At 41.5% G+C, this 20,918-nt stretch overlaps 1 protein-coding gene across 3 annotated transcripts; it reads left to right on the plus strand.

Annotated features, from left to right (window-relative positions):
- The first annotated feature begins 2,197 nt into the window (after window positions 1-2,197).
- Window positions 2,198-18,246, plus strand: SLC38A2 (solute carrier family 38 member 2). 3 transcript variants are annotated; one of them, XM_053942810.1, is made up of 16 exons: window positions 2,198-2,286; window positions 2,938-3,125; window positions 3,396-3,477; window positions 3,609-3,724; window positions 6,516-6,589; window positions 6,687-6,779; window positions 6,975-7,056; window positions 10,036-10,118; window positions 11,091-11,149; window positions 11,275-11,424; window positions 12,149-12,228; window positions 12,316-12,416; window positions 12,794-12,918; window positions 13,499-13,643; window positions 13,761-13,858; window positions 14,619-18,246. In XM_053942810.1, the coding sequence occupies exons 2-16, from the start codon at window positions 3,007-3,009 to the stop codon at window positions 14,715-14,717; spliced, it is 1,506 nt and encodes a 501-aa protein (XP_053798785.1). In that variant the 5' UTR covers window positions 2,198-2,286; window positions 2,938-3,006; the 3' UTR covers window positions 14,718-18,246. The 3 variants fall into 3 exon arrangements, with proteins under 3 accessions (XP_053798785.1, XP_053798784.1, XP_053798786.1); XM_053942809.1 differs by having other exon boundaries at window positions 13,499-13,858; XM_053942811.1 differs by lacking the exon at window positions 2,198-2,286 and having other exon boundaries at window positions 3,052-3,264.
- The last annotated feature ends 2,672 nt before the right edge of the window (window positions 18,247-20,918 follow it).

A 20,918-nucleotide genomic window follows, 5' to 3' on the forward strand; every position in this document is an offset into this window, starting at 1 on the left:
TGCCTTGAAATGGATGATACAGTCCTAAAAACGTTACGAATACGTGATTACGTCTGTTGCTACACAGGCAAAAGCCACAACAAACAGGTCACCTTGACCTCTGTCATGTACACTGTAATTTCACAGAACTGCTGACACCCGAAGAATGGGATTGACTGAAAAAGGTACCAGGCATTCACCATTCCCATTGGAGAAAGAGTGTGCCCTGCGTTCCCCGCAGTAGTGCTTATTTACATATCTCTGTGATTGCGCTGTAAAGGCGACCGCTGCAGCCTTTTCATTTAACCCGTCAGGTTGCCGAAGCCTTTGCAAATTGCCCGTTGTGCAGTCAGACTTTCAGAGGACCGAAAACACCGTGGACTGGCACTCCTGGGGCGACTTTACCACCCCTCACCGCCACAGGCACCCCGAGTCGCGCGTCCGCAGACGGGGTAAAGGCGGGCGCCCTGTGCACCGGCAGGTGCGCGGGGCAGGAGCCGGCTCCAGCCCAGAACGCCCCAAGCTGAGCTCCAGGGTCATTTCAATCGCCGCTCCCGCGGAAGCAGGTGCGCCGCCACCGCCCCTCTGCGCCCCGGGGCTGCGCGGAAGGCGCCGCGGCGCATCCCGCCCGCTCCCGCCCTGCCGCGCTGCGGGGGGCGCCTGACGTACCGCGCCGGATGGGGGCGGGGGGACGACTGCAGTGATGGAAAATTTTCGGCTCCTGCATCTCCTGCGCGTGCCCCCGCCGGTCCCCGCCCCTTCCCGGCTTCCACTCCCGCCCCCCATCCCGGCGTCGGCGGGGGCGGTCCAGAATCTTCGGCGGCGGTGGCGGTCGGGTGCCGCCGCCTCGCGCCGCCCGGCGCCTTCCCGCCCGCCTGCCCCGGCGACAGTCGCGGGGCAGAGCCATCGTCCTCCCGCCTGTCTCAGCCCTGGCGAAGCTCGTGTCCCCGTCAGAGCCGCGGGCACTGCAGTGGGCCCAGGAGCGGGGATGGTGGTGAGGGGTTCGCTGTCCCTCGACTGTGTGAATTGCTCTCGTGTTCCGGTGGCCGCCACTGCCCCGGCACAGCAGACAGGCAGCCGCCCCTCGCACCCTTCACGGACTTTCGATGCTGCAGAAGAAGGGAGCGAGGGCGATAACGCAAGGGGACAAACGACTCGGTGGCAGGGCATCTTACACACTCGAGGCTGGCAGCACCAGACTGGCGTGGGAGTGCACTGCTGCCGCGAGGACAGGAGCTGGGGAGGCTGCTTTGCACCCCCGTGTCCCTCTAGAGACAGCAGCCAAGCGGGCCCCCGCTACCCCCGTCAAACGTCTTTCGGAGCTGTGTCCCCGCACCGTGCGTGTGAGGAGCTGCGGCAGACAGTAAAACCGCCATCCACTTCCACGGGGGGCCGAGCAGCAAAGCTCTCCACATCTTCTGGAGTGGTTACCTGAGGAGAAGGAAGCAGGATGTTCTGTTTTCCCCTCTCTTCCCTACATGGGGTTTATCGTGAATCACGTCACTGGGGGGAGTCTCATTCCGGCTCACATCCCGAAGGAAACGTTCGGGGAGTCAGTCGGCTGCCCTCGGGGTCCGGGCTTGCACGTGCGCTGCTGCGGGTGTTAAAAATAGCGAGTGACTGCACCGAGGAGCTATGATGGGTCAGTGGCATCTCGTCCCGCGCCGCAGGCAGGCGCGGGGTGGAAGAGGGAGGCAGATCCTGGGTGAACCGGTAGCCACCGGGTGCTGCAGTCATGCTGCGGATGCTGCACTGGGCCGGTAGAAGCGCCTCTCAGACAGAGCGCTTTTGACAAGCACCGCAGCGTCCTGTCTCCGCCGTGTAAACCAGTGCCCCAATGTAAACACTGGAGAGCTGCTCGGCTCATGTGCTAGCGGCCGCGCTCCTGACCCCCGCCGCTGACCGGCTCCCACCCCTCAGTCGGGGACGCCCCCCCCGCCCCTGCCCGGGCGGCAGCAGGGGGTCAGTCGGACAGGGCGGGGGGCGGCGCGGCAGCGGGCGGGCGCCGCGCCCCTGCAATGACACGCCCACATTCCTGCCTGAAGAGCGGCGGCGCCCCGAGGGGGCCGTCAGACCGGGAGGGACGCCGGAGCGATACAGACGCGATATTTTCTTTCCTTTTGATACCTCTGACTTTTTTTACGCGATTTTTTTTCTACCTTTATTTATCCAGGGGCTTGTTTTCGCTGACATTTCATAGTTAAGGGCTTTTTTGTCCCTTGCAAGAAGTAGCAGAGGAGTAGCAGGAGAATCTTGTTATTCCGAAGCTTCGGGAGAAACCCTCGCTTTCAAGCTCGCGCGTAGAAGGTACGGCAGGGGCTGGCTGTTACCGGGCCGCCAAGAGGAACGGGGCGGCTTTTCGGACGGAGCACGGCTCGTCCTTCGCGCCTTTGTCCGGCGGCAGCGGCCAGGCTTGTCGCCAAGACCATGCCGGGCTCCGCCGAGACGCGCGTAGGGATGCGCCGCCGCTGCATCCCGGGAAGGTGGCAAAGCCGCTGCGGCGCGACGCAGTCCCGCGACCGGCTTGCGTTTTTCCATTGAAAACGCCGGGTCGCGCGGTGTCGCCGGCGGGGAGGCGGGAGGTAAACGCTGGGAGGGACAGCCGCGGGGCGGGAGGCTCCGGCAGCCGATGTGACAATCGCCCATCGGTGTTGCATCAGTCTGCTCCCCGCTATCGGGGCGGGGAGGCGGAGGGGGGAGGGGGGGGAGTGCGGCGTGGCGGTGCCGCCGCCGCGGTGCGGCGCGGGCCGGGCGGTGACGGCGGCGCGGGCCGGGCGGTGGCAGCCGCGCGCCCCCGCCCCGGCGCGGGGCTCACCTTTGTCCGCGCGCCCGCCGCCCCGCGCGCCCCCGCCCCGCGCGCCTGGTACTTTTCCACTCGGCGGCGGGCGGGGGCCGCGGGGCCACGTGACGGCCTCGCGCCCGCTGCGGCACTGACGTCGCCTCCCGCCCCCTCCGCAGGCGCGGCGAGTCCCGCCGGCAAGGACAAAAGAGCGGCCGCCGCCGAGCCCCGACCCCCGCCCCGCCAGCATGAGCAGCGCCGAGATGGGCAAGTTCAACATCTCGCCCGACGAGGACAGCAGCAGCTACAGCTCCAACAGCAACGATTTCAGCTACCCCTACCCCACCAAGCCGGCTGCCATGAAGAGGTGAGGGGGCTCCCCGCGGCGGGCGGCGCCAGCCGGGGACCCGGCGGTGCTGCGTGTCTGTCGGCAAATCCGTACGGAAACACGGGAATCACTGCGGCCGGAGACGGGCGCAACGCTCCGCGCGCTGACACAGTCGCAGGTGGGGTGGTTCTTTCGGGGTTATTCCATCGGTTTTTCCTTTTCCCTTGGAAATGGATTGGAAATGCTGGTCGGGAAGTGAATACGCAAGTTTCCCGTAAGAGTCGCTAATGATGCAACGTTGTTTTGCAGCCACTATGCGGATATTGATCCAGAAAACCAAAATTTCTTGCTTGACTCGAATCTTGGAAAGAAGAAATATGAAACTCAGTATGTAAGTACCCGGCGATGACGTTCCAAATAAACAAATAAACAAACAAAAATGTACTGCCAATTTAATGTTGGTTTTAATTCTGAGATGAGTAATAACTTTCTATTAATTATTACCTATCTGTCTTTCCTCAGCATCCAGGTACTACTTCCTTTGGAATGTCAGTATTTAATCTGAGCAATGCTATTGTGGGTAGTGGCATCCTGGGTCTTTCTTTTGCCATGGCTAACACTGGAATTGCTCTTTTTGTGTAAGTATCTTTTGATTCATCAAAAAAAAACCCCATCTTTCTGGTGTGTAATTCATAATGGAAAAAAACGTGGTGTAAGAATAGGACCCCTAGAAAATACCCAGTCATTTTCATCGGTGCAGAATTGCATTTTAGGCTTGTTTTAAATTTAAGGATTGTGATGCGTTCAGAAGAATTGAGCAAAAATTAAACAAATTGATTGCAAGTTCTGCAAAACAAAAACATTCTGCAGTGAATTTTACTTGACTTAGCTGTAGTTTCTCCATGAATAACTGATAGACTTCCCCTGAAAGTTCTATTAGCCAAGTCCCAATCAGGGATGTGGTCTCGCTTTCCTTAACTGACATCATTGTGCCTACAGAGTTACAATGTACTTAACCAATAAAGTCTGTTTTATTGCTGTGTTTCACTCTCTTCAGGGATATGGTTTCAGTTACACCTATAAAAATTTCTGTCTGCCTGCAAGGGAGGGATGTGGAATAACCAGCCTGTCTTTATTGGCCTGTCTACGTTGGCAAAAATTTTGAGGTGTAGGGCAGAACTACAGTAATATAATTAGAATTTACATAAGGATACAGTTATGTACAGTGCTTTTAAATGTCTTGGGAAAGTACATTTTTCATGTATTGGAGGCAGTTCAGCTCACACAACATGTAGTATCACTGATTTGACTGCAAATTAGTATCCATGGATATGTTTAAAAGAACTTTGTGTTTTTATCCTGGAAATAGATGAATGTCCTGAATGTTCAAGAACATGTGAAGAGCAGTGTTTAGTTCAAAATTTCCCTGACTCTGCTGCCAGATTCCAGAAAGTAGGTCAGATTTACTTCCACATGTTTCACAGTGTATCGGGTGGTGCTCAAGTTTCCTGAGGAAACTACCTACATGTGAAGTTCTGACCTAAAGGATTTTAAACATATGGTGATCTGTTAATCTTTTACTAAGATTTTTACTTACTTAGATGATGCTAAACTGAGTGAACAACTTAGCATGAATCTAGAATAGATAGTCTTGCTCTAAAGATGTTCTGCAGCACATGAAAGATAATCAATGTCATGCACATTAGAATGTCCTTGAGGAGAGAAAAAAATAGAATTTAAGGTTAGCTATTTGAACAGACTGAGGAAAAAAAACATGTTTAAAACTGTCAATTTAACAATTGTGTGCTTTTTATTCCCAGATGCTGCATTCAGATCTATTTGCATTAGTGCTGTTTCAAAGACAAACTAGCTTGATACCTTTCAAAACCTGTAGATCATACAGTTTCTGAGGCAGGAAAGCAGTTTATCACAGATGATACTGAAGATTTATGATGACAGTGAGGGCATTACAGGCATCCCTTAATAACTAGGTTACAGAGTCAGATCCAGATGCAGTTGATTAGGGCAGTAAGTTCTTAGAAGATTGTGGAGGCACTTGTGTAAGTGCTGTGACTTGTCACTTGTGTCAGCACTAAATAAATGGATAGAATGGTCTGGAAGCCAGAAGTGGAGTGAGCTTCAAGATGCGTTTGCTGACTGATCTTGTCTACTCTGTAAGCAGCCCTTTCCATGTTAGGACTGAGAGATGCAGGGTCTGTGCTGTTTTAAGGTAGTGTAACGCTGGCACATCTCAGCTGTGCTGTTTCTACCCGATGGCTGAGTCAAATCCTAGTTAATCTCTACCTGTTGGAAATTGAGAGGTTTATTTGTGTGCATGTGTTAGTGTTGAATTGGCACAATAACATAAGTTTCCTACATAGATCTGTGAAGCTTCTCAGATCTTTTTGTTTCCAGTTCTTTGTGCTGCATTTACTGACTTTACCAACATTAAAAATGACACAAAAGGAAATGTATTTTTGGAAATGAAGTTTGCCCTTTTTAAGCCATTTTTGATATGCTGATTCTCAGGTTTTCTATTAAGCAAAATGCTTGTATTGGTATAAGAAAGAGCAGGGTTTTTTTTTTTTTTTTAATGCCTTGTAACTTTCCACTGTGTTCTCCAGCAGCTGAGAAGTCCCCCCTAGAGTGCCACTCCAGGAAGTGCATTTGTTGTGGGAGAGATTTGTTGTTGAGAGACCCGAATTTTAGGTGATGCAAATGTGCTTCTGGAAATAATATGCATTGCCTGTAAAAGCTGTGGGGAAGATAAACAAGCCACTAGCGATTCCCATGTAAGCACATCTGAAGAGTTAACTTTTGAGAAAATAATTTTTTTTAATGACAATAGATGTGTATTTCCATTTGAAAATACAGCTCTCAATGAGTCTGACTTTTCAGTCAATTCTTTAAGGCTTTTGCAGTTTCATCCTTACATAAAAACAAGAAAATAACACAGGTTTAAGCTCAAAAGCTGATTTCTTTTAAGACCAAGAGATAATCTTCACTTCAGCTGTAGTTAGCCTCAATGTTGAACAGGGACAGGAAGACGGAGAAAATACAGCTTCTTACAAGGATGCAAACCTTCCCCCCAAACTGCATGCATTCCCATTGATACTTTGTTATTTATTATCAAATGTAGCCAATATAATAGCCTGACACTTGGTGATGCTTATGCCACTTCAGACTGAATTGTTGTTCAAGCCTACATTAGAATTGCTTTGTATGCCTCTGAAATGCAATTTAGTACAAAATTCTTTCTACACATGGCATCAATTGGGTTTTCAGAACACTTAACTGATATTAGAATCTACTTTTTTCCCTGTATAATATTTTAATATGGATAATGTTTATATTTGATACATCTTTATTTAATAGGGTTACAATAAGTCATTTATGGCTATTAACATTTGTGTGGTTTTCTTTCCCCAGGATACTCCTGCTGTTTGTCTCAATATTTTCTTTGTATTCAGTGCATCTTCTTTTGAAGACTGCCAATGAAGGAGGTATGGCAAATTAGTATTTTACAAATATGTAGTATTTGTTTCTTTTGGTATCTTCTTGAAATACACCCTTCCAATGGGATATCGTATTTTCTTTTAGGATCTTTATTATATGAACAGTTGGGAATGAAGGCTTTTGGTATGGCTGGAAAACTTGCTGCTTCTGGATCAATTACAATGCAGAACATTGGAGGTGAGGACAAGATCTTGAAATGTCTGTACTGTCAATAATAATTGTTCCCTGCTTATTCTTGGAGACTTATTTGTCACACAACATGTGTTCATTAACTGCTTGTGTTCAAGTGAAGTTATGAAACATGTTATGTGATTCTTGCATCGTGTGGCATATTCTATATTTGTAATGATCTATGATGTTATTCACCTACAGCTATGTCAAGCTACCTCTTCATAGTGAAATATGAGTTACCATTGGTCATCAAGACATTTATGAACATCGAAGAGACCACAGGGTAGGTGTTAGAACTCCTCATCAGAGAAACTATTAGGAGAAACAAATATGGAGACTGTATATATTTTTATATGAAGACTACGTTCGGTACACCATAGGGTAGCTTCTTATACAGACAGAGATACAGTAAGTTTTCCCTTCCCCTGAGTGCTTCATTTAGATCCAGCCTGACCTGGGAAAAGGGTAGAAAAATTACAGGTATTACATCATATTGCAGAAAGTTGTTCTGTAAAGAACATCAGGTAAGTGATAATGTATGTACCAGTCAGTACATACACTTGATAAGGAAAGATAAATGTGATTGTGGTCAGTTTTGGTTTGTTGTTGTTGGTTTTTTTTGTTGTTGTTGATTTTTGTGGGTTTTTTTTTTTTTTTTTTTTTTTTTTTTTTGTTTGGTTTTTTTGGGGTTTTTTTTGTTCTTAATGCATTCAAAATGTTTGGTCTGATTAATTTGGTCTTCTAGTATTAATATTGTGGCACGTGATTAAATGTAAGACTAAGAAGCAGTTATGCAAGGAATGTCTTAAGGAACAATTCTCAAAAAGATTCAGAGACTAAATATTGACCTAATCCAGAGTATATATACCTAAGGCTAAGAGTGGTAGATGCCTTGCCATCTAGCCCTGGAGACACCTTGACTCCATAGTGGCTTTCCTGCTTGGCTTTAAAAAGAGGATTCATTTTATCTAACCATATTTTGAGTTCATCATTACAATGGTCTTAGTTCAATCAGTGGAAAAGGTTGATCCTCTGTAGTGATCAGTTTGGCGCACCTGACTTAGACACGTTTTGCACGTCTCCGAAGAACAGTTGATCATATCACTCTGTATTGAGAGGGTGTGTAAAAACAAGATGCCTGAGTTCAGATGGATAGAGTTAAGTGCTATAAATCTCACTCTTCAGAGTTGTACTTCTGTGCCTTGTCCTGAAGTGTCCCAGTCTTGAGAGGGCTGAGCAGCTCAAGACTCCAACTTACACCTAAGCCTGAGTTCAGAAGGTAGGCAATTTTCTGCCATGTTCCCCAAGGGGTTCAAGCCATTTGGTGATGTTCATACAGCTTGCTGATAGATACTGTCATAATAACAGTGCTAGCCATATTTATTTTCCTTGCTTTTCATTTTTCTATGTACTCAAATACTGCACCTACCCTATTTACTTAGTAGTGTTATGTTTACAAATTCTTTGCTGGGAAGCTTAATTTCACTCGTTTGGCTGAATTCAAGTCCATATTTTTTGGTTCTTAAGAGAGCCCCTGGAGTAGCCAGTATTTAGAAGGGGGCTCGGAGGCAAATATTTTTAACTGTCCCATCTTCAGTAAAGAATTCAAAATTGGTTGCAATTTAAGAAGGAAAATTAGTCTGTGAATCTCTCTAGATACAGCTGCTGCTCTGCAAATCTGGCAGAGAAAATTAAGAAATTAAGATCTGTATCTTAAATGTTTTCCTGTTGGCTGGCACTAGATAGCTGATTTAAAGTAAATATTTTCTCAGTGCTCTGGCAATCGTGAACCCCATTTAACTGACTCTCTCCATGCATTGCTTAGGGGAGTCTGGGTGGCTACCATTGGCATGGATTCCACTCTGGCAGCCTGGGGCCTGAAATGTAAGCACTTACCTGTTTAAGTGTCCCAAAATAATGCTTACTGTAAAAGGACTTCTGAGACAATATTGCAAATACTAGCTCCATTATTAAATTTTGTTTAACAACTTCTAAAGTACTTGGCTATATTTTAAAACTGCACAATCCCATTCTTTACTCTTCAGGACGGAAAAACTTTGAAGTCCTTGATCTGAAAGTCCTGATGGCCTCTCTATGGTATGCACAATAGCAGTGCATGTTCTTGTGATTGTATCAACTGCAAGAAATTTCTTTGTTGTGATTTCTTTTAAATTTGCCACAAATCTACTATATTAAAAAAAAAAAAAACCAACAAAAGGTGTATGGTGTTAACGTCCTATACATCTTAAGTTTTTAAAATACTCGTTTTTTACATCTAGTTATCCCAGGTAAAACTGAGGAAAGAGATGATTACATCATTTTTGCATTTACTATGTAAATCCAGAGCAAGTCTGTTAATTATTCCTTATTTCCATTACCATATAAAAGGCTATAATCCAGCAACTGAGTTTGCATATAAAATTTTCAAATTAAATTTTTTACCTAAATGGTATACAGTCCATTTTAAAATAAATACTGTTAAATTATATCATAATAGGATGTAAAGTATTAATACTTGAGAATAAATGTGTAACTTAGTGTTACTTTAATTGCTTAAAGCATATAGTATGGTCCTGTAGGACTTTGTTTTTATGTATTTCAAAAAAGATGTTAATCTTCTAATGCTCAAAAATGTTTTGTGAATAAATAGTTGCTGCTTCTTACAGAAAAAATGGCAGAAATGTTCTGAAGGAAAAAGCTTCTGAAGTTCTTACCATGTTTTCCCTACTGAAAGGGACGAAATGTGCCTCCAAGAGACTCCCAGTGCTTGTTGGAGTTTTCTCAGCCAGTGGGCTTGAGCTACTGCCTTACCTTCAGCCCTCACCTGTTTTTCTTTAATTCCCACAGGGCACCCAACAGAATTTTATTTCCATTAAAAATGGAAACCCTGCTGGGGCCCTGCAATATTCTAACACATCTGGAGAGTTGGGAACCAGCACTTAAGAAAATTACTTTTTTTCTGTGATTGATCCCACTTGACTCTGTTCTAACCAGTCATTTATTTTTCTGTCTTCTGACTTCCAGATGTTATTATTTTTATAAAAGGACACTAAAGGAAAGGCACAATGCAGGTTTGGGGTGAGATAAGAAGCTATGTAGGGTGTTAGGTCCATATAGGAAATTAAATGCTGTCATTTGTGACATCAGGTAGTGCATTTTTTAAGTAGCCATATGTTGTAGAAAATAAGAGGGAAGACTAAACTGTAAATGCAATTTTTAAATACTTAATTACTTACAAGTACTACCTTTTTTTTTTCTACAGAGAATGGTATCTCAATGGTGACTATTTAGTGCTGCTGGTGTCTGTCATTCTCATTCTTCCCCTGTCCCTATTGAAAAATCTAGGTAAGTAGTAGAGAGCAATCAAAATAAAAACCCATTGGAAGTACTATGGGGAAATGTGTTGATGCAATGTTTGAGTCTTGAAATGCTGTGTGAATTAACAGCTGTCTCTAAACTTGTCTCTTGGGACTAATTAGCATTTAGATAATTGCTGTCAGTCTCCTTGAAGAAAGGAAAAAAAAAAAAAAACAAGACAAGTATACTAAATTACAGATGTGTTTATGGAAGATGAAAGGACAGCAGATAGGATGGCTTTAGAACGAAGCTCAACAGTAACTTTCTGTTTCTGTTCTTATCCCAAAGTTTGACCTATTTTGGTCAATGGTGAAATAATACAATATTGTTACCAGCTATCCTGTAACAGCCTTCAAAGATTAGGGCTGCTAACTCTGGGCAGTATCTTTTCATTTTAGATCTCAAGGAGTAACAGAATATTCATGCCAGATGGTTTATCTGAAATGGCTGTAATTCAGTGATATATGTGAATAATTCAGTTAACAGGCTGTTTATTCAGAGAATCCTGTAGTGGAACTTAAATAACTGAGAGTTTCAATGTAAATTACTCTCTCAAATTACTATTTTCTAGAAGTAAATCAGTAAACACAGAAGGAAAAAGGCTAAGTTATCTGATAGTGCATGCTATTAATATTAATCCTATATCATTCTTAGTATACAATAAACAATTCATATAGCTGTTGCTGTGAGGTTTATTGTTTGCTTCTTTTTCTTGTAAGTTAAAAGTTTAACATTACAGACTCACTGTATGTACAGACTCTAATAAGTCTTTCAGAACCTTTAGATCTTGGTCGGAATTAGCAGAAAGTCAATGAATAATTAATTTGTTTTGTGTAATGCTAAGGAAATGACAATCTAAAGGAGATCACTTGACAAGAATATATTTTGCCATTATGGTTTGACTTGAATGGTGTTTCTGTTTATTGTATCTTAAATTTTTTTTTTCTTTTTCAATCACAGGGTATTTGGGCTATACCAGTGGCTTTTCCTTACTTTGCATGGTCTTCTTTCTGATTGTTGTAAGTATAATCTTGTAAACTTCAGTGCTTGTAAAACTTCATTTCAAAGTGAAATTAAGCACAGTTTCTAAAAATTTTCACATCTTGCATTAGTCAAAGTAATAAATGTGTGACTTTATTTCTAGGTAATTTGGAAGATGTTTCAGATTCCTTGTCCTATGGACAGTGTCATCATGAATGTGACGTTATTTAATGCAACAGTGGCACCTTTGGTAGCTGAAAATATAACAAGCGATGATATGTGCAAGCCAAAATATTTCATCTTCAATTCACAGGTAACTGACTGAAAAATCAGATGGTCTGTTGAGAATAACTGAGACTAAGTAGGTAGCAGATAAATTAGGTGATTTTTCCTTCAAGCAGTTGCCCAGTTTTAAAATTGAGATGTGTTAAGACTTTGTTCCAGTAGACTTGGGCACTGTTTACCTCATGCAGACTGGGTGTTTCCACATGCCAAATACACAGAAATTAGAGGAGCTTGAAGTGCCTGTTTGAGTGGCAAAAAAAACACATCTCTCATTCTTTAGCACAGTATTTCTCAAGCTTTGACAAGGAAGTTAGTGAAGCATTTTAAAAAGTAGATTGCAGAAGAAAATTAAGAAAATTGTAAAAGTGTGCAAATAGGATGTTTGACTTGTTCCTAGTCACAAATTCTTGACTCACAAATGCTCCCAGTTACACTGATGAACCTCCACATGTGTAATACTCAATACCAAGTTCAAGGTATAACAGCTTAAGCCTGTGAGTTGCTGAACATGATTTTGAATGCAAATACATTCAGCTCACCATGGACTTCAGTGACATTTAAGACTATTTGATACCTCAGGATCTGGATTTAAGAAAATATTAACTTCTTTAAACTTTTTCTGCAGCTTCCATTGTAAAGAATAGGTGGTCTTTTCACCAAATAAGGCCAAAACTGAAAAATCTCCTTATGATTTTGTAAAGTAAATTTCTAATGTCTGTTGCGATTCTTAAGAAACTTTTTTTTTTTTTCAGACTGTTTATGCTGTCCCGATCTTAACATTTTCCTTTGTCTGCCATCCTGCAATTCTTCCTATTTATGAAGAACTGAAAGGGTAAGTGTTGGATAAATATCTGTAATTTCACTAAACAAACAAATATAGTATGTTTCTCACTACTAACAATGTTACTTTTTCTTACAGCCGAAGCCGGAAAAGAATGATGAATGTGTCCTATGTCTCTTTTTTTGCCATGTTCCTCATGTATTTGTTGGCTGCTCTCTTTGGATACTTGACATTTTATGGTAAATATTGCCTCTCTGCTTTCTTTATTTATGTTCTGCAAACTGGCAGTATTATTTTAAAAATAGAACAAGCAAGCATTTAATACTCATTCTAAATATACACTCTTGGGCTTTTTTTTTTTAGTACTTCTGTAAGTGCACACTCTAAAGGCGATCATTAATAGTATTAGGCCTAAGACATAGGATTAAAATTGGATTAAACCAGATTCCATGCCTCCAAGTCATCCCTGTATAAAATGGGTACATTCTTACAGGAGCTTTTGGGGTTTCCAATTCATTTTGATGATGTAACTAAAATTTGTGTGGAATCTAGAGCAGAAGCACATCTTTAAGAAGTATGTCAACTAAATCTAACTAAAATACTGTTTTCTTTATAGGAAAAGTCGAACCAGAACTGCTTCACACCTACTCTGCTTATCTGGGTGCTGATGTTCTCCTTCTTATTGTGCGTCTTGCTGTACTTATGGCTGTAACCCTCACTGTACCTGTAGTTATTTTCCCTGTAAGTAATTTTTTTTAACACCTGTACTGCTGCAGTCATTTACTGATTTGGCAGCTCGTGTTTATTAATTGAAAAACTGAAGAGTTTTCCTCTTAACTGAAAAAAGAAACTTATTCTGATAAACCTCATAAATTATAGCTATACTGTTAATCAATAAATATGTAACATCTACTAAGCAGTAGATACAAATATATTCAGTTATATTGTTTCCCTGGTATGGTTATATTGGGGAAATGAAACAGACTGCCCCTCTATAAAAATACTTACACTGTTGTATTATCAGCTTACAAAAGCTGGCATGTTTTTGTACATACCTTGTGGAGGCAATGTGCCATTTATGTGTATATTGTTGAGCAGCATCCCTAGATGTTACAAAATTTCCTGGAATTTTTGTTCAAACCAGATACGTTTCCTTGGTTTTTTTCTCCATTTGATCTCTCACCTTCTATTAAAATCTGAAGCATTCAGGAAAATGATGTTAAAATACTTTCAGAAGGAAGGTCTAATTCAGATGACGAATCACTGTCTTCCAAAATGAAGACTAAACTGTCTTTTTTTTTTTTTTCCCTGTCTTCCAAAGATCCGCAGTTCCATTACCCAGCTGCTGTGGGCAGGGAAGGAGTTCAGTTGGTGGCGTCACTGTTCCATTACCGTTTCTCTTCTGGCATTTACCAATGTGCTCGTTATCTTTGTCCCTACTATTCGAGACATCTTTGGATTCATTGGTAAGCATTTCCTTGTCAGATTGAGCACTCTTTTGCATTTCAGAAAAAGGAGTTCCAGTCTAATTAGAGTATCTTTACCTGTTGATGAGTATTTATTTCCATGCTTTTTCTCTACAGGTGCTTCTGCGGCTGCCATGCTGATCTTTATACTTCCTTCTGCCTTCTACATCAAATTAGTGAAGAAAGAACCAATGAAGTCAGTGCAAAAGATTGGGGTATGTATAGACAAATATGTAACTACACTTGCTCACTAATTCAAAATAAAAAATTTAAGTATCTTCTTCATGATTTATGAATTTTGAAGTCCTGGTGAAGATAGTCAGTGAATTGGCATTTAATATTATTTTGCATAGTTGCAAGGAGCTGCATAGGAACTCAAAACCAAGAAACTGGCCATCACAAGACTCAGTTCACTTCAGTGACTTCTCTCAGCCCCTAGCCCCAAATCTCAACAGTATCTGGGTCATTCTGTTGCTGCTAAGAACTGGATTTCAACAGAATACCCTAAGAACTATATTTTAAAAGCCTTGACATTCTTCAAATATTAAGACTTATTTACATAGTTTTTTGCATAAAACCTCATCTCTGCCAATTGTTTTGGTTGTTTTGACTGTTCTTGGTGCTCTTACTAATCACAAACATACTGACTCATAATTCAGTCAGACGTACTGAGACAGTCAAGTTCGCACAGGGGCGTAGCCTGACTGGTATCAGCAGCTACATTTACTTCCCTTAGTTGAGGGTGAGGTCTGCTATACTGAAAATAAATACTTCTTGATTTGAGAAAGGACCCCAAATATGAGAAAGATACTTAGCTCCTTGTCATTGACTTGATCTCTTGTCTCTTTTACTTTGTCCTCTGTGAGCAATGGCACTTGTGCTAATACATGGGCATGAATTTATAGATGTATGTTGCGTTTTACCAACAGTGTCGTAGCAGAATCTGAAGTACTTCTTTTATGTTTTCTTTTTCAGGCTTCATTCTTCTTTCTAAGTGGTATACTTGTGATGACTGGGTGTATGACACTGATTATTCTAGACTGGATCCAGAATGTTACATCTGATGGCCATTAACTGCCCTGGTTTAATCTCTGTAATACACCACTTCAAATGCCAGTGTTCACTCAGATACCTACTGAGAATGAAAACGAGCTATTCAGCTTCCTTTAAAAGGCAGATTCTTTGTTGATGGTTCTTCTGATTGTAGAATATCTGAACTCTGTCTTTAAGAAATTATTCTGCATGATGGAAGTGGATATTGACATCAAACCACGTGAGTGTCTGGCTGAAGGAAGTGACAACTTTCCATTCCAGAGAATGGACAGAACTCTCTGTAGACTTTTATCAAGCCATGTTTGGCTTTTGTCATTGTTACTTGGATATTTTGTTATTTTACTTGAATGTGCCTAATGGAACCATTTGATGTGAGAAAGAACTCTTTAATTTACAGCAAAGTGTTTAAATAACCAATGAGAGAGCAAGAGAAAGAGAGAAACACTTTTATTTTTTGTACCAAAAATTCTTATGGACCTCAAAAGCGCTATTTTGACGTTAAGAAACATTTTTCTAAAAAGAATTAAAAAATAACATAGAAGAGCTCAGAAAAATATTTAATTAGTGTCCTAAATTAATCTTAGTTTGACTTTCTTGATCTCTTCACTCATGTCACCAGTGATAGGACCCAAGGAAAGGGCATGAAGCTGAGTCAGGGTAGGTTTAGGTTGGATATCAGGAAAAGGTTTTTCTACCGAGAGGGTGGTTAGGCACTGAAACAGGCTCCCTTGGGAAGTGGTCACAGCACCAAGCCTGACAGAGTTCAATAAGTGTTTGGACAACTCTCAGGCACATGGTGTAGTTCTTGGGGTGCTCTGTGCAGGGCCAGGAGTTGGACATGGTGATTCTGATGGGTCCTTTCCCACTCAACTTACTTTATGATTCTGTAGAGGCATAATTAGAAGAAATTTTATTTTAAAAATTATTCTAATGACCAAAACAGAAAATAAGCCAATTCAGGTCAAAATTCTCTGATACTAAATGCTTTCCATGAAGCTCCCTTAGAGAAAATAATCCTGAAAATCATTTCAGACTTACATAAGTAACTAGAGTTACCAAAAATGGTGTGGAAATGCAAATTTTCAAACTTTAAAAAACCCCACCCTTTAGAAAAGGCTACATTTGAGAAAAGCATAGGTAATCTAAAATTGTAAAGATGGCATTAACATTTCCCTTCTTGAGGTACTCAGTAGTGCAATTGAGTAAAACAGGGTCTAGGTTTTTTTTTTTCTGTTGTAGATAGAAACTGAATGGCACTGGAGCATATGACGCCATTAATACAAAACTCCCTCCTCAAGTTCCCTTTATTAATAAGGTCCATTGTCAGTTGTAACAATGTTTGTTGGGATTTTTTTCTATCCAATCTATCTTGAAACACTCTGTAGGAAAACAAAAAAAGTCCTAATGTAGTTTTCTAGTTGTATAATATTCAAAAACTGTACAGTATTTCTCAAATTCCTCATCCATTATTGGATTTTGAATTACTTGACTATTCTGTTTCTGAGTCAAATCCACAAAATAACTGCACCAATATTTTATGCTTGGTACAAACTCTCTTCACATATGCAACTGGGATTCCTCTTCCAATTTATACTGTATAGTAGTATTAATGATAACCTCATAGACTGGATAGTCATCTCATACTTGTTTGCTTCAGAAATAGGTATGTTTCTAACGAGCCCTAGCTGATGAAACAGGTGCTGTATGGTTGTGGCGAGCTATTTTGTTTCTAGTGCATGTTTGCTCTTTCATTCTTGTCCCAGGTTGAAGAGAGGTAGCATTTGTATAACAGCGTACTTGGCTTATAAGAGGTTCTCAAACAGCAATATTGGGTACAAAAACCTAGATAGAGATTATTAATGAAATAGTCATGGCAGTGTGGTCAGCTGTCTTCATCTGACACAATGTTTTAAAAATCTGATTTATGAAGTCCCACTCAGTCATTGTGTCAGAGAGACCAAATAAAGGCCTGTAATCCGTTGATTAAACAGTGCCTGACACTTTTTTGCTCTTGTAGAATTAATCAGAAATAAATCTAAACAATAGTCACCATTTGGCAGATACTGTCAAGCTCTGCCCAGCCATTTAAAATCTATGGAAAAACAACTGCAGGTATTTTGTATTGATACTTCTGCATGACTTTAAGTACTGGTCACTAAGACTATAGTGTAAAACTGTAACGACAAGTTAGATTCCTTGTGTGTTATTTGTATTATTAATTCGGTGGTACTCAACTGGCAATTAATGATCCTGGAGTCAGCACTGACTAGGACTCTGTAGGTACTTCTCTGCCTCAGGTACTATACATCCATGGCTAACTATCCTTTGTTACCTGATCTCCACAGAAGTGCTGAGCATGTGCCTCCTCAGTACTTTGGCAGCTTTTCTTCTTCCTCCACAAATGTGCAAAGGTGGAAGAGGATTGAAGTGTTGCCTACCTTTGAGCAATTTGTAGCACATAAGGGATGAAGTTCTTCCCTTTAAAAAGAGGAAAGAAAGTGAGGAATATCCTCCTTTCTCACAGCAACCATAGAAGAGGAAGGAGTCGTAAGTGAGAAGTTACTATAAAGTCCTTCTTGGCAACCAGAAGGGAAGAACATTTTTGTGATGACACCTCACAGTATATTGTACATGTCACTAATTCTCTGAATGTAGCAATTTCCAAATTATACATTGTGTGCTATATAATTTGATGACTGACTCTTCACCTGCAACAGTTGAGTTCCACTTGGCTGGGTCGATTTCCAATGTATGATTTTTTTTTAATTATTATTATTTTCCAAACCTGTCTGTTTAAAGTTACCTACATTACAAACCACCTAGAAGAGCAGCTTCAGTATTAAACCACTGTTCTGTCACCTCAGTTAGACATTACTGTCTTCCATGATATTTCAGTCATAAATGTAACATGTTATTTATAAAGTGTTAATCCATTAAAACTAAAACTATTTTTCAATATTTATGATAATCTATGTACATAAATTGTATGTGTGTATATACTGTAAGTATAATGTATATAATGTAGGTTTGGAGTCCAGGATTTATGTATATATTCCTCTCTCATTACTCATTGTTACAGCATTTCAAGGAGTTGTCCATCTTGTACATCTGTGTAACAGCTGTCAAAGGAAAGAGCCTTTTTCAACAAAGTGTAATGCTTACAGAGATGAAAGGAGTGTGTTATGCCTAAGGTGTGTAAGAAAACACTAAGATTGTATTTATTACAAGTGTATATGTTGCAATAAACACCGGAATCACTTGGGTCCATTGAAAGCATTTTTCAGGTTCATGTGTACTTTCTCTCTAAAATTTACCATGGATGTTATGATTTCCTGAATGCAGCAAGTTAACCACCTCTGCGATCTAACACTAGTTAGGCCGCCAAATTCGCGCAGCCCGCGGTACATCCGTGTACATATGTAAATACTGCCTTATTGGGAGAGGCCAACAGCCTAGCTATGGTTGCTGGCTAGACTGGTGGCCAGCAACACAGTTTCAATGAAACATTGTATGTTTGTTTTAACTGAAATAAATAAACAGATAATCCCAAGCAAGGGTGTGATGTTTTTCTTGGGGGAGACACTTGGAGGATTTTCTTTAGAGATTATACTAAAAGTGTACCTTTAACTTCATGCATATTTAACTTATTGAACACTTTTCAGAAAAGACTGGTGGGAGGGGTAAATGGCATGCAACTCTATCCACAATTTATGACACCAAGGGTAAAGAGAACAAGTCTGTGCATGAGAGATCAAATTCTACAAGGAATCTGCATTACTTAATTTCTTTTGTGGAAAAGGCATATCTGGAGACAAGACCCAATGTGTTAGATCTTGTATAAGTGTAATAAGTGAGTGAGTCTTGCTAAAATCCTATGCTACTTTCCTTCATTTGACTCTCCAGGAGAAGAGTAACTGTTTATGTAAAAAGTTACAAAATTGGTATGCCTGGTTTGTTTCCATTTTGGAAACTGGGTACAAACCAAGTGTAGCATATCTCTCGGTTCTCCTAAATCTGTATCATGTCATATGAATATCTGTCCCAAATATTCAGAATTGGTTGAGAGACACTGGAGTTGTAACTCGGTGTGGTGTGTCATGTGTACAGCAAAACACTATACAAAAGGAATGCTTAAGAAGGATAGCTATATATGCTCCTCAGTTAAGGTTACATTAATTACAAGATTGCATAGTATTTTTTCCTGGAATCCTCACTTAGTAGCTGTTCATTATTTTTTTAAGATGCTTTCTGTGTGTTCACAGTGTTTATGTGTTTGCTCAAAACCCAAAGCCCATCCTGATGAGGGATGAATGCCTTCATTCCTTTCTAGTTCTCATTTTAGTGTTGTATTTGTGAAACATGAATTACTCATTTTCACAGTGTTGCAGGCCTTTAAGGAGGTGTTAATCAGTATACAGCTCTGGGGACCTGGAGCATGGAGAGGAAGTACTGTGGCACAGCCATGTACTTGAGTCCACAATTTAATGTCCTCTGCTTGCTTATTTTGTATTTCAGCATTTGCTTACATGCATCTGAACTTTAAACAGGTTTTGCATGATGATCATTCTAGGGAACAAGAACCCTAAGCACCAATTTGGAAAGGTTGATCATGTCTGGAAGGACCCCATTCTCATAAGGTGTCTGCCATCACACAGGAACTTCATAGCAGTGCAGAAGCCCTTCCCCTAGAATGCTGCTTTGACAAGCTGAACAATTAGGCCTACCTTTACAATCAGGCAATTCCATCAACTTAAATAACATGAGAAGCAGTCTTTTCTACATCTTATTTCTCACAAGAATGGGAACATTGCTTATCTTGTGAGATGAATGAGATGGTGCAATGATTTTCTAAAAAGGAACTGAAATTACTCTGGGTTGGTGTCTAAAATGCCATGCTTTGAGCCTCTCTACCTGCCACAAAGTCTTTGCTCCAAAAGAGGGTTAAGTTGTCACTTCAAGTTTGTTCACAATGCTGAGTTTTGTGAATGTCTTGAGGTCTGTCCAGGTGACATGGCAACCTTTACTTTCTTCTAGTTCCCCTGAAATTTGCTTCTTTCTTCCACCCTGGCCTTGCCAAGTCTGTCCTACCCCAAAGTCATGCTTAGTCATCTCACCCCCAAGTGTTCACGCAGCAGCTGGATTGTATCAGGTCATGTCCTCAGGTCTCCTGTGGCTTAGCTCATATCCCTCGTTGCAGGGCATCACAGTTCCCATTCAGTCTCTGTGCCCAGGTTTCCTTTCTGGAGACACAGAACAGAGCATGGCCAGCGTATGCCCAAATTTCAGCTCCAGAAGAAACCAAGATACCATGAGGCAGTCTCCATCCTTCAAGGAACGTGGACATGCCATCCCATCTCCAGTGTAGATGTGCAAAGCAGCAGTTTCTTCGCTTTTCTACTTCCAGTCTCTTAAGCATGACAGTCCAGACCTCACCTGCTTCCACATGCATTTCTTTCTGTCTTCTTGCACAGCTGCTTTTGGCTGTCCTAGGGTGACTCTTTCTCAGCTCTGTCACTTTTGCTTGCACCTTTGTCCCTGTTTGCCAGCTCCCCTTGAATACCACCTCTCGAAGTTCCTCTTGCAAGCCACCTTCTTCATCCCACTACCTTTTCTGACTATGTGCCTACCCTAGCCCAACACCAATCCACATTTTCTTTACTCAGGCACAACTGGAAATATATTCCTTTGATTTTTCTAGTCTCTGGCCACCTTGTCTCCTTATGGCCACCACTATAACTATAAGCCTTATGTTCCTGTTCTCTGGCCACCCTCCAGCTCTTCATCAGCTCAGACAAGGCCACTTCTACACTCCGTTCAGGCAACCCTTGCCCCTCTGGCCTTTGACTGAGCACAAAGCCCTGCTGTAGAGGGTGGCAGGGGCAACTTTTCCAGGAAACATGAATTATTATTCTACTACAGGAAAACATACTCTTTTCCCTGATTTTATTCTCAAAAGGGCTAAATAATTTAATCTGATTGTTTTTCTACAGAGATGCAGAAAAGAGCCGTCCTGTTGCAGTTACTCATGACAGCAAATGTTAGGAGAATCATCTGAAGCTAGGCACCATTTGAAAGAACAGAAACATACTCCAATAAGAGAATAGTGAAGTAATCCCAGTAACAGGTGGCATAACCAGCCATGTTTTAAAATACTATTTAAATTAGAAATAACTGGTGATTTTTGTTTTCATTAATATTTACATATAGAAAAAGAAAAAAAAA

Source organism: Vidua chalybeata, chromosome 5 (assembly GCF_026979565.1).
Source record: "Vidua chalybeata isolate OUT-0048 chromosome 5, bVidCha1 merged haplotype, whole genome shotgun sequence".
NCBI classification, from domain to species: Eukaryota; Metazoa; Chordata; class Aves; order Passeriformes; family Viduidae; genus Vidua; species Vidua chalybeata.